Source organism: Bos taurus, chromosome 6, assembly GCF_002263795.3.
Source record: "Bos taurus isolate L1 Dominette 01449 registration number 42190680 breed Hereford chromosome 6, ARS-UCD2.0, whole genome shotgun sequence".
Lineage (NCBI taxonomy): Eukaryota > Metazoa > Chordata > Mammalia > Artiodactyla > Bovidae > Bos > Bos taurus.
The window spans coordinates 58,937,611-58,951,175 of NC_037333.1; the positions used below are offsets into that span (position 1 = coordinate 58,937,611).

At 35.5% G+C, this 13,565-nt stretch overlaps 1 protein-coding gene across 5 annotated transcripts in view; it reads right to left on the reverse strand.

Moving 5' to 3' along the window:
• PDS5A (PDS5 cohesin associated factor A) overlaps positions 1–13,565 on the reverse strand; it is a 134,295-nt gene that overhangs the window by 51,876 nt on the left and 68,854 nt on the right. For all 5 annotated transcript variants that reach the window (XM_024993544.2, XM_059887860.1, XM_024993545.2 and 2 more), the window contains exons 10-16: positions 9,953–10,047; positions 8,386–8,531; positions 5,166–5,317; positions 3,690–3,803; positions 1,712–1,793; positions 487–535; positions 120–259 (exon numbers count right to left, since the gene is read on the reverse strand). In XM_024993544.2, the coding sequence (XP_024849312.1) occupies positions 120–259; positions 487–535; positions 1,712–1,793; positions 3,690–3,803; positions 5,166–5,317; positions 8,386–8,531; positions 9,953–10,047 (778 nt within the window). The remainder of the gene's footprint in view (positions 1–119; positions 260–486; positions 536–1,711; positions 1,794–3,689; positions 3,804–5,165; positions 5,318–8,385; positions 8,532–9,952; positions 10,048–13,565) is intronic.

A 13,565-nucleotide genomic window follows, 5' to 3' on the forward strand; every position in this document is an offset into this window, starting at 1 on the left:
AGCTCACAATACTGTTACATTCACACAAATAAAATAATTTATGTAAAGCAGATTTTAATGAAATCTAAGTTTTTATAAGCAAAGCTAGAAGAACAAATACAGAAGTATAATTTACTAACCACACAAACATCTGCCTGTTTGCACGAACAGGTTGGACTGATTAACAACTCCAACTGAGATCGCAGTTTCTCATCATCACCAAGAACTTGGTTAAATTTCTTCACAAAATCTTGTGCTTTCCCAGGATCAGGCAAATTCTCTAGAAGATTAAAAAAGAAACAATACTGCAAAAGAAAAACTACTAAACTAAAACCAAGCTGTCTTAAAAAATACTGCTGTCCTACCAAAAGATAAGACTATATGGGTCTTAGAAATAAAATTATTAAGGATTATTTTTTCTTACTAAATAAGTATTAAACTGATAGTTCCACTGGGTAAATTATTTGATGTCTGCTATAAACCTACAAAGTGAATAAACATACTCACTTGCTATGGTCATCAGTTTTCCAAACATAGCAGAACAGTTAGCTTCTGACTGAAATTTAAAACAGAAACAAATGACATCATATGTGCTAACAAAATTTCATTAAGAAAACCTACACTCAGTATTGTACATTTTCTTAAGTTAAAAAAATCCATCATAATATACCCAGTAGGAAATGGCTTACCGTATCTACAGCCTATGCAGATAACAAACAACCATGGAGTAACAACTATTAAACTAGCACAAACAGAAGGAAAGGAAATGCCAGCAGGAAGGTATTTTAAAAATTTTGAAAGTTATATAACTTTCATAGGGAAATTATCTTGTCAGAAAACAGAACAGAAAATAATGAAAACAATTATCGTATCAAAATTACTGTGAAACTATACACCAAATAAAATTAACTAAAAATGTGTAAAGTAGAAAAAATTTCTTTCTGAATAGTTCTACTAGCTATTCTGTGGCCCATTAATTAATGTATCACCTTCCTTCCTACTGCCCTTTCCTCCATTACAAGAGTACTCTTTTATTAATGAATCTGTATGATCCCATGGACTTCCCACTTTTTTTAAAGTTTTGTTGGATCACAATCATGCCCATTCATTTATGAACTATCTGTGACTGTTTCTGCACCACAGAGGCAGAGTTAAGCAATTCCAGAGACTGTATGGTCATTTACCAAAAAAAAAAAAAGACAACACTCGCTTTAGGCATCCATGGCCACTGAGGGGGTCTCTGTGCATGGTTCCCTGGCTAAGTACACCTACTCTAGCAAATATGTTTAGAAGCATTTATATTATTTATGTTTCTTTTTTCAACCTTCAGAAAATGCTGGGCAGCATTTCTTTGTTAATTTGACTTTGGAATCTTCAAAGGATTGATACCTGATTTGATACTGATACTACAATGACAGACCAAAAGTCAAAGAGGAAAAAAATTTGACTTCTAATACAATTTTATACTGAGATTTAATTCTAATTATTTGAAAACTGATAAACTATAAATTCTTAGTGTCAAAATACTTGATATACTAGAAAACACCATTTCTGTGCTCATGGTGAAAAATATTTTTTTAATATTCATGTGAAATGTAAATTTATCTTGGATAACCACAGAAACTAACTGACATTTAGAATATAAAACAGCTAAGATACCTTTTGCTTGCTTCATTATACAGAAAAATTAACAATGACTAAAACTGTGAATTTAAACAAATCATGAACCTACTGTAGGCTGCTTGTGCAAATCCAACAGTTCTCGTACATGACTTCTAAGCATGTTCTGACACTTCCACATTTCATTGAGAGCTCTGTAAATAGTTATAAATATGAAAAATATACATAATATAACAATACTGGTAATTATTCAACTTTACTAGTTTTCTCACTGCATGGTGTAGATACGCCATTCTTCTACATCTACCTAAAATTTAAAGCTTCAGAAAATTTACTTATTAGGATTAAGACAGTTTGGTTTACAATAGTAAACATAAGGCTTCTTATGAGAGAAAATATTTGAGAAGTTTTCAAGGATGAATAGGATCTTGCCAAGTAAACTGAAGGAATTCAGACATTCTAAGCAGAGGTAGCCAGAAAGTTCTGCTACAAACAGAGAGAAAAATGTCATTAAAGTACACGGCACACACAGGGATGTGAAAAAAATTTATAGGCTTGGAGGACAGAACGTGAGTAGGGGAGCATAAGGAAGCTGGAAAGTATTATAGAAAAGGATCAGATCGTGAAAGGCCAGGCTAAGGAGGTATGCATGAAATAGTGCAGATGACTTCAAAAATGAATTTCTTGGAAATGATGTGGATTCAAAACATGCCAAATTTAAATTGAGTTTCTTTACTCTGGATTCTTTTCTCTCCGTGATAGCAGATTTTCTTCTCTTACAAACCCACTCTGTAATTTCAGGTGCTCAAAATTAGTTTATTTCTGAGTACTCTTTGCCAAATATAAACAGAGATCAAGACCTCTGGCCTGGAATTTACTATCTACAGTGAACGTTATGAACTACTTGCAAATCCTTAAAATGATGGCTGATGTCTTCTAATAGGGTATGTTACTCTGTGGACTTTCTGCTGCAAACGCATAATCTCAACCCAGTAATGAGGAAACACTGAATGAACCCGAACTGAGAGAACATTATATAAAATAACTGACCTATGCAACACTGTTCTGAAAACTGTCCAAGTCATAAAAGACAAAGGCAAACTGAGAAATGGTTCCAAATTTAAAAAGACTAGAGACATGATAATTAAACATGCAACACGTAATCCTAGAAAGGGAACAAAAATCCATAAAGGACATTATTTGGACAATTGAGGAAATTTGAATACACACTGGATTATACAATATTTTATCAATATTAAACCTCCTGACTTTCAATGAAAGCACTCTAGTTATATAAAAGAATATCCTTGTAATTAAGGAATACCTATCTATTAGATGTAAAGGAATGCAGTGTCTGCAAATTACTATCTATGGATCAAAGAAAGTACGTATGTAAAGTACGCACAAATGATAAAGCAAATGGTCAAAAATTAGGAATTTCACTAAATGGGATTTTAAAAGTTTTGTTATTATTTTTGAAACTTTTCTGTAAATTTGAAATTATATGAAATTAAAGGTAATATATATATATGTAAATGTAATAGCTGAGGTTCTTATTAAGGAGAATCAGAATTCTCAATAAGAGGAGTTACTTACTTTTTTAAAAGCTTTATTAAAGTGGAATGCCCACAGATTCTAAGTGGCCTGGGATATTTAAGTTATGGTGGCTGTCTGAACAAAATTATTAATAGTGCCTTCTTTCAATCTCAAAAATACTTGTTTCGACAATCAATCATACAGTTATTCTACACAGAAGTGATCTGGACATGTTCTCCTGACAAAGAACCAGTTCTTATTTCTTAGGCTTAGTATGGTAAACCTCCAATAACGTGATTTAGATCCCAGTCAACAGGTGCACAAAAGACAATTTTGACATGGGGACTTCTCTAAATTCCTGAAACCATATTGCTCAGTTGCCAAATATATCTATGCATATAGGAATATTTTTGCTTTAATTTACTTGAATTTAGATAAAAATTTTCTCTATAAATATTTATCTGAGGTTCTTGATTCAACTAGAAGAAGCAATTAGAAATGATTAAATAAATAATTGTATAAAAGATTCAAGAATCATTTAAAAAGTAACTTACTTGACAGCATTTGGATCCAAACTAGCATATAAATAATACAAGCATTTCATTCTCTCTTCTGTTTCCAGGTTGTGGGGGACAAGATATTGAGCAAAGATTTTCTCTACCAATAGTCTATGAAGCAAACAAACAAAGAGAAAAAAACCCCAAGTAACAAAATTATTCTGTTTTTCAGAAGCAAAAGCCATTTTATATTTTAACCACCTCATACAAAGATACCATACCAATGGTGATACCCATGTGTGCAAATAAATGGAAAAGATCAGTATGTGATCAATGTTTTTCCTTACAAGTATAGTTATTTTTAAATTTAGAGCTACAGTTGTTACTTGTGGCTTTACACTTTGTCAGCCTGAAACATCTGTTCTAAAAGGGTTATATATTATTCCTAAGCACAGGATGCTAAGCCTGTTCCACCTGTTCGTCATCATCAGTCTGGAGCTATCAGAAATTATTTAACATTACAAATAAAGCTACGATCAAGAATTACTAATTCTCAAAAAATGTATCAATTTCCTCTGATTACAGTCTGGCTCCTTTCCCATGTTGTCATTCTGTAAAATCAAGGTGATCTTCCTTCATCATCCTGAAAATCAGCTTCTCTTATGCAGATCTGTCTTCACTGCACATTCTAAATTCATTACCATATTCAAATATCCTTCTTGCTAAGCCTATATTTATTATTCAACATCACTAGAATAAAGGTTCTTATTATAAGGATTATAATTATAAAATTATTCTTATTTAATCCTTATTAAATATAAGGATTCTTCATTAGCCAATGAAATACATAATCAATAATGTCAAAGTAGTCTAACTCAATAAAACACTGTGAAGTATTTTGCAAAAAACAAAATTATTACTGTAATCCAATAGAGAATTATGAGTAACATTCAGAAAGGGAAAACAACATAAGTTCTCATCTCAAGAAAAGAATTTTCTATATATGGGTATGGAAGTTAGACTTACTAGGTGATCATTTGGCAATATATACAAATATAGAATCATAACACTTATACACTTGAAGTATAATGCTATACGTCAATTATGCCTCAAAAAAAAAAAAAAAAAAAAAAAGAACAGTAATATCTCAATTGGTACTTACAGTGTTGCAAAAAGGAAAAATAACTAGCACTTAAAAAACAGTGCTACATTGCCAGGTGGTGGGCCAGGGGTCTTTATATTCATTATATTATTTAATCCGTAAGACAATTCTGTAAGGAAGGCTCATCTAATAAGGGGTAGAATGAACACTTGGTCTCTGGTCTGAGTCCAACTCTCTTGCCTATATTTCACAATTATTATGCTAACTGATAATTCTGGCTATAGTCTTATTTAAACATGATATGTCTAAACACGCAGAAAGTGATTTCTGAACTTAGAAACTAAGTATTATGAAAAAAATCAAACAGAAACCATATTAAAAAATTAAAAACACTTTTATATTCATCCATTTTACCAACATATGGAACTCACTTGTCATCGATGCTATTTTGATAATATATATGCAAAAGTTTGTCCTTTATCCAGCTGACTTTCTCTGCAGCTTCCTTTCCTGCTTCACCATGAAGACAGTATTTCTTATAAAGCTGAGCCAGACCCATCATAGCTTCTTTTCTTACTCGCCACTAGAAAGTACAAAGTTTACTAGATGAGCTAGACAACAAATTTTAGTATAATACCTGGCAAAAATTATGATTTATTCCAATAGGTTGCACAGATTTAGGTGTGCATAGATTAGCACAATACTTATTTTCATAAAAGACAAATCACTTAAACAACAATTTTGATTATGTTTCTGTTTAGAAAACAGACTAGTTTGCAAATTATCCAGTGCAAATACTAGATCACCTATCAATTTTTTATTTTCTTCAAAGCCAAGCAACAATAAATTTTACCAAAAATCTCATTTGATTCTGTCTAAAAAAAATTTGGCCAAGTTTTAGGAGTGATTAAAAAATAAGAGAAAGTATACAATTCAGTCTACAAACAAAAGCCGAATCATCTGGAATGTTTTATCCTAGTTATATCCCTTTTGATATTAACTCAGAATAAGAAGAGCAAAATTGGGGTGGGAGGTTGAAGAGAGGTTCAAGAGGGAAGAGACATATGTATACCTATGGCTGATTCATGTTGATGTATGGCAGAAACCAAAATAATATTGTAAAGCAATTATCCTCCAATTATAAAAAAAGCAAAATTTGGTATCAAAATGTTTGAATTATAAAGTTGGAAAGCACCTTAGTGATAGTCTTAAGTGAATTTTATTATTTTGTAATCTAAAGGGCAAATCAGTTACCTAGTCACACCCTAATTCATGAAAGACTAGGAGTTAAGTAGATTGGAGGGGTTTAAGAGAAGGGAAGAAAGGTGATCAGAGGAGGGTGGACAGAAAAGGAGATTATAAAAATCTAGAGTCAGAAAGACAAAAGAACAATAATAACCACAAGGTACTTATCTCTAATAAATCAGAGTATACTTATCTTTGGTTTATTTAATACTTTCTTGAAATTTTTTTGGTATACTTTTCTCAATTTTAGATTATTTATTTGGTGAAATGAAACTGTTCCCATATAACAAAAGATGCATTTTGACATTTCTAACATGAAACCAAAGAATGTAAGCAGTGAAATCGAAGATTTTAATTCATTCCCACTTTTTAGAGAAAACAAAATTTAGAAAGGCTATTTTTTTTTTGCTGCGTCACTTCAGTAGTGTCCACCGACCCTGTGCGACCCCATAGACAGCAGTCCACCAGGCTACCCTGTCCCTAGGATTCTCCAGGCAAGAACACTGGAGTGGGTTGCCATTTCCTTCTCCATTGCATGAAGGTGAAAAGTGAAAGTGAAGTCACTCAGTCGTGTCCAACTCTAGCGACCCCATGGACTGCAGCCTACTAGGCTCCTCGTCCATGGGATTTTCTAGGCAAAATTACTGGAGTGGGGTCCCACTGCCTTCTCCGAGAAAGGCTATACTCTAGGTTATTTAATTCATTACACCAAAATAACAGTTCCTAAAACGTCCAATAGGCCTTATTAAGACTATATCATACAGTCTCAGTTAGCAAGAATCATTTACTCAGCTCATCCTGAAATTATAAACAAACACTGACAGAAGTAGAAGTGAAATGTTTCTAAAAGGAAGAAGTAATAAAAATGGCAATACTTGAAATCGGGTTTGGGGGCTGGGGAGGTGGTAATTAACAACTAAGCAATAGGGAGTGTTATTTCATTTATATTAATGCCAGGGGGAAAAAACTCTTCAGATGGAGAATTAATGACACAGCTGAACAAGTTAAATGGTGTTTACATATCTCTGTCTCCTATGACTATTTCAAAACAATTTAAAGAATGCATCTTGCTATGTATTTCTATAGCAAGATACTGCTTTTCTATCTTGAAATTACAGCTAAACTGCATTAGTTTCAGGATGGTAGGAGATTTTTAAAACTGTGCTTCAAATAAAATAGCACACTTTTAAAGGCAACCTTTTTTAAAGATGTTAATAAGTAACATGTTTTATCAGCCTGCCTTGCCTATATGTCCCTTATGGCTGACACTATTTCTTAGCAACTATTACTGTTCTTAGTACTACATTTATCAACCCACATTTTAAATTGCATCCACATACAGGAAATTACACAAAGAGTAATGACTAAATGGCACCCCACTCCAGTACTTTTGCCTAGAAAATCCTATAGACAGAGGAGCCTGATGGGCTGCAGTCCATGGGGTCACGAAGAGTCGGACATGACTGAGAGACTTCACTTTCATTTTTCACTTTCATGCATTGGAGAAGGAAATGGCAACCCACTCCAATGTTCTTGCCTGGAGAATCCCAGGGATGGGGAAGCCTGGTGGGTTGCCGTCTACAGGGTCACACAGAGTTGGACACGACTGAAGCGACTTAGCAGCAGCAGCAGCAGCAATGACTAAACATCAAAGACTCTAAGCTTAGCATAGCAATATGGAAACACCACTTTTACAGGAAGTACGATATTCCAAGACAGATACTTCCGCAAATGCTAACTATAAAGCAAACAAATGGTGATGATCAGTATTCTGAAACTCATATGTAACTGAAAAGGTAAAACAAAACTTTAATTTTGCTGCTCGTTTTGTAAAGGTGAGCTAAAAACCCATACTGAAGATATGAAAAGCTACAGAATCCAATGTTTGAGTGAACTCCGGGAGATGGTAATGGATAGGGAGGCCTGGCGTGCTGCGATTCATGTGGTCGCAAGGAGTCGGACACGACTAAGTGACTGAACTGAACTGAACTAAATTTGACTTTCAAGGTAACTTTAAATATAAAATGATTTCTATTGTATTTTGCTAACAATGTAAACATCAGATCAGATCAGTCGCTCAGTCGAGTCCGACTGTTTGCGACCCCATGAATCGCAGCACGCCAGGCCTCCCTGTCCATCACCAACTCACGGAGTTCACTCAGACTCATGTCCATCAAATCAGTGATGCCATCTAGCCATCTCATCCTCTGTCGTCCCCTTCTCCTCCTGCCCCCAATCCCTCCCAGCATCAGAGTCTTTTCCAATGAGTCAACTCTTCGCATGAGGTGGCCAAAGTACTGGAGTTTCAGCTTTAGCATCATTCCTTCCAAAGAAATCCCAGGGCTGATCTCCTTCAGAATGGACTGGTTAGTAAATTAAAAAAGAATAAAATTCCTCAGGTTTTACCCGTTTGTCCAGTGTTCTTTCTCTTACAAAGCCAAGTAGCTGATCATTCACTAAGGCAAGGTCTCTTTTGGCAGCAGTTATTATAGTAACAATAACATCATGACGAATAGCTTCTTCTGGATCATGGGATCGAACTTTCAAATATTCTGAAACAGAAAAAATTAAGCTAAATATAAGCTATAATATTCATTATGTTCACAATGACCAAAAAAAAAACAACCTAATGCTTTTATGTCTATATACTGGAACAATTGTAAAATGAGGATAAATTAAAATCATTTAATTTCTGAGGTTGCCATTACATAATAACAAAATGAACTATATCATACTATTACTGAAAAGTTATATGTTAATAAATAATATTTTATACCAACTATTATGGAAAAGTCAAATCAGTACCTGATTTGAAATCAAAGCAGCACCTGATTTATACAATACATATTAAACGACTAAAAAAAATACAATAAAAATTCTTATAGCATTACACAATATAAAATAACATTCTATGACCGCTAAAAAAAATCTTAGATAATTATGATACGAAAAAAGTTATTTCCTCTCTTTTTGGCAAGCACTTTGTTTATTTTTGGACAAATTGATAAAAATTTGGTAAAACATTTATTTGTATTTTTGTTTGCGCTGGGTCTTTGTTGCTGTGCAGGCTTTTCTCGAGTTGCCCAAGCAGAGGCTACTCTCTAGTTGTGCAGGCAGAGGCTGTTCTCTAGTTGCAGCTCTTGAGTTCTAATTGTGGTAGCTTCTCCTGTTGTGGAGCATGAGCTATAGGGTGCATGGGCTTCAGCAGCTGTGGCATGTGGACTCAGCAGTTGTGGTTCCCAGGCTCTGGAGCACAGGCTGAGTAGTTGTGGCACACAAGCTTAGCTGTCCTGTGGCATGTAGGATCTTCCTGGTCAGGGATCGACCCGTGTCTCCTGCATTGGCATGCGGATTCCTTACCACTGAGCCATCAAGGCAGCCCACAGTAAACAGTATTTTGATTCTGGTGGTTTAGTCACTGAGTAAGACTCTTGCAATCCCATGAACAGCGGCCTGCTAGGCTCCTCTGTCCATGGTATTTCCAAGAATACTGGAGTGGGTTGTCATTTCCTACTCCAGGGGATCTTCCTGATCCAGGGATTGAACATGAGTCTCCTGCAAAGCAGGCAGGTTCTTTACTGCTGAGACTCCTTATACTGAGTCTGAAGCCCAAGTATTTTGATAGAAGCTATTTATTTGTTACAACCAAATAAGTAGGTTTAAACGCTTTATTTCAAGTGAAGAATGAGAAATTCTACTAATCTATTTCAGAAGAAATCACTTATCTACTTACTCAAAGGAAGAGTCTACTTCTTTAAACTATCATTTCAAAAAATTTCAAAAGATTACAGTGTGAAGATTTCAAACTTAATTTTATTGTATAAACATGAAATCACTTACTAGTCCATGACTGTTAGAGACCTGAAACAGTGCCAGAGTGAAACCTATTCAAAAACTCAAGTTAAAGTCAAAGGCCACATCTAAAATATATTTGTGTGATTGCGTTCATATTTCAATAGACCAGCCACCTTACCTGTGAGATCCTTTGCTAAATCTGGGTGATTCATTAAACAGTGACTGGCAAATTTCACACTTTCTAATCTCACAGGAACATGAATGTCATTAAATCTATACAGAAAAAGATTGCTAAATATTAGTTGTAAGGCAAAATAACTATTTTCAAATAAGGTACATCAACAGTACATAAATATCTACTAAAAAAATAAAGTTTTTTTTCCCAATACTTACTAGAAAATACGGTGGTCATTAAAATGACAGTTACATCATTCTGAAGGAAGAATATAAATTAAAAAATACATAATTTCACAACAGTATTTTTTAGAACAGGATTTTCACCATGTTAAAACAAAACAGTATAAAACATCCCCCAACCCAAACTATGTATGTTGAAAAGCCAAAAATTGTAGCTTAAAATTATACCACAAAACAAACAAAAAACAAAATTTCAAAATGCACAAAATCTATCTGAGAAAAGTTTACAGGAGAAAAATGCTAGAAGAATGTGAGGTAGAAAGCAAGGGCAGACCCAGAAATAAGTATACACAATCCATGTGCCATACTGCCTCAAAGCAAAAAAAAAGTTTCATGTGGCTGGAACCAACCTGTAATTGCCCTTTTTGCTGTTGCTATTTAGTTGCTAAGTCATGTACAATTCTTTGCCACCCCACTGACTGTAGGCCACCAGGCTCCTCTGTCCATGGGATATCCAGGTAAGAACACTGAACGGGTTGCCTTTTCTTCTTCAGGGGATCTTCCTGATTCAGCGTTCAAGCCCATATCTGCACTGGCAGGCAAATTCTTTACTGCTGAGCCACCAGTATTCAGTTTAGTTCAGTCACTCAGTTGTGTCCGACTCTTTGTGACGCCATGAACAGCAGCATGCCAGGCCTCTCTGTCCATCACCAACTCCCAGAGTTTATACAAACTCATGTCCATTGAGTTGGTGATGCCACCCAACCATCTCATCCTCTGTAGTCCCCTTCTCCTCCTGCCCTCAAACTTTCCCAGGATCAGGGTCTTTTCAAATGAATCAGCTCTTCGCATCAGGTGGCCAAAGTATTGGAGTTTTAGCTTCAGCATCAGTCCCTCCAATGAACACCCAGGACTGATCTCCTTTAGGATGGACTGGTTGGATCTTCTTGCAGTCCAAGGGACTCTCAAAAGTCTTCAACACCACAGTTCAAAAGCATCAATTCTTCGGCGCTCAGCTTTCTTTATAGTCCAACTCTCACATCCATACATGACTACTGGAAAAACCATAGTCTTGACTAGATGGACCTTTGTTGGCAAAGTAATGTCTCTGCTTTTGAATAAGCTGTCTAGGTTGGTCATAACTTTTCTTCCAAGGAGCAAGCGACTTTTAATTTCATGGCTGGAATCACCATCTGCAGGGATTTTGGAGCCCAGAAAAATAGTCAGCCATTGTTTCCCCATCTATTTGCCATGAAGTGACGGGATCAGATGCCATGATCTTACTTTTCTGAATGTTGAGCTTTAAGCCAACTTTTTCACTCTTCTCTTTCACTTTCATCAAGAGCCTCTTTAGTTCTTCACTTTCTGCCATAAGGGTGGTGTCATCTGCATATCTGAGGTTATTGATATTTCTCCTAGCAATCTTGATTCCAGCGTATGCTTCCTCCAGCCCAGCATTTCTCATGATGTACTCTGCATATAAATTAAATAAGCAGGGTGACAATATACAGCCTTGACATACTCCTTTTCCTATTTGGAACCAGTCTGTTGTTCCACATCCAGTTATAACTGTTGCTTCCTGACCTGCATACATGTTTCTCAAGAAGCAGGTCAAGTGGTCTGGTATTCCCATCTCTTTCAGAATTTTCCACAGTTTATTGTGATCCACACAGTCAAAGGCTTTGGCATAGTCAATAAAGCAGAAGATGTTTTTCTGGAACTCTCTTGCTTTTTCCATGATCCAGCAGATGTTGGCAATTTGATCTCTGGTTCCTCTGCCTTTTCTAAAATCAGCTTGAACATCTGGAAGTTCACGGTTCATGTGTTCCTGAAGCCCGGCTTGGAGAATTTTGAGCGTTACTTTACTAGCTTGTGAGATGAGTGCAATTGTGTGGTAGTTTGAGCATTCTTTGGCATTGCCTTTCTTTGGGACTGGAATGAAAACTGACTTTTTCCAAATTTGCTGACATATTGAGTGTAGCACTTTCACAGCATCATCTTTTAGGATTTGAAATAGCTCAACTGGAATTCCATCACCTCCACTAGCTTTGTTTGTAGTGATGCTTCCTAAGGCCCACTTGACCTCACATTCCAGGATGTCTGGCTCTAGGTGAGTGATCATACCATCTGATTATCTGGGTCGTGAAGATCTTTTCTGTGTAGTTCTTCTGTGTATTCTTGCTACCTCTTCTCAATATCTGCTGCTTCTGTTAGGTCCATACCATTTCTGTCTTTTATTGAGCCCATCTTTGCATGATTCTATTGTTCCCATTCTAGAATACCCATTCTATTGTTTTCCTCTATTTCTTTGCACTGATCACTGAGGAAGGCTTTCTTATCTCTCCTTTCTATTCTTTAGAATTCTGCATTCAAATGGGTATATCTTTCCTTTTCTCCTTCGCTTTTCACTTCTCTTCTTTACACAGCTATTTATAGCCTCCTCAGACAGCCATTTTGCTTTTTTGCATTTCTTTTTCTTGGGGATGGTCTTGCCTGTCTCCTGTACAATGTTACAAACCTTCATCCATAGTTCATCAGGCACTCTGCCTATCAGATCTAGTCCCTTAAATCTATTTCTCAATTCCACTGTATAATCATAAGGGTTAGGGTTACAGCAAGAATTTAATAAGCATGAAACTCAGTATGTAGATTCAGAACTTCATATAAGGATAAGCTGAGTAACTGAAATTTTAAATTTATTGGGCAATTTAAAAATATTAATCATAAATAATGTGATTTACTTATTTTTTAGCTTTTAATTTCCTCTACCCTATTCCTCCCCACCCCCACCCCCCACCTCCCTTTCCCTCTGGCAAGTGTTTGTTCTCCTTAACTGTCTTTGTTTTGTTGTTTGGTCTTTTTTTTTTTTTTTTAGATTTCACATATAAGTGAAACCATACAGTATCTGTCCTTCTCTGTTTGGGACATCCATGTTGTCTCAAATGGTAAGATTTCCTTCTTCATGGAAGAGTAAAATTCCACCACGTATGTATATACCACATCTAGTTCATCCACTGATCTGCTGTTTGGGCAGCTGGGTTGCTTTCTGGTCTTGGCTATTATAAATAATGCCAGAGTGAACATGGAGCTAATGCATCTATCTTTTCTGATTAGTATTTCTGTTTTCTTCAGATAAATACCCAGGACTGTAATTCCTGGATCACATGATAGTGTCATTTTAAATTATCTGAGGAACCTCCATACTGTTTTTGATAGTGGCGGCACCAATTTACATCGCCACCAATAGTGCACAATGGTTCCCTTTTCTCCACATCTTTGCAGACACTTGTTATTTGTAGTCGTTTTGATAACAGCCATTCTGACAGGTGTGAGGTGGTATCTCACTGTGGTTTTGATTTGCACTTCCTTGATGATTAGTGATGTTGAGTATCTTTTTAAAAAAATATATTAATTTTTAATTGATTGATGATCGG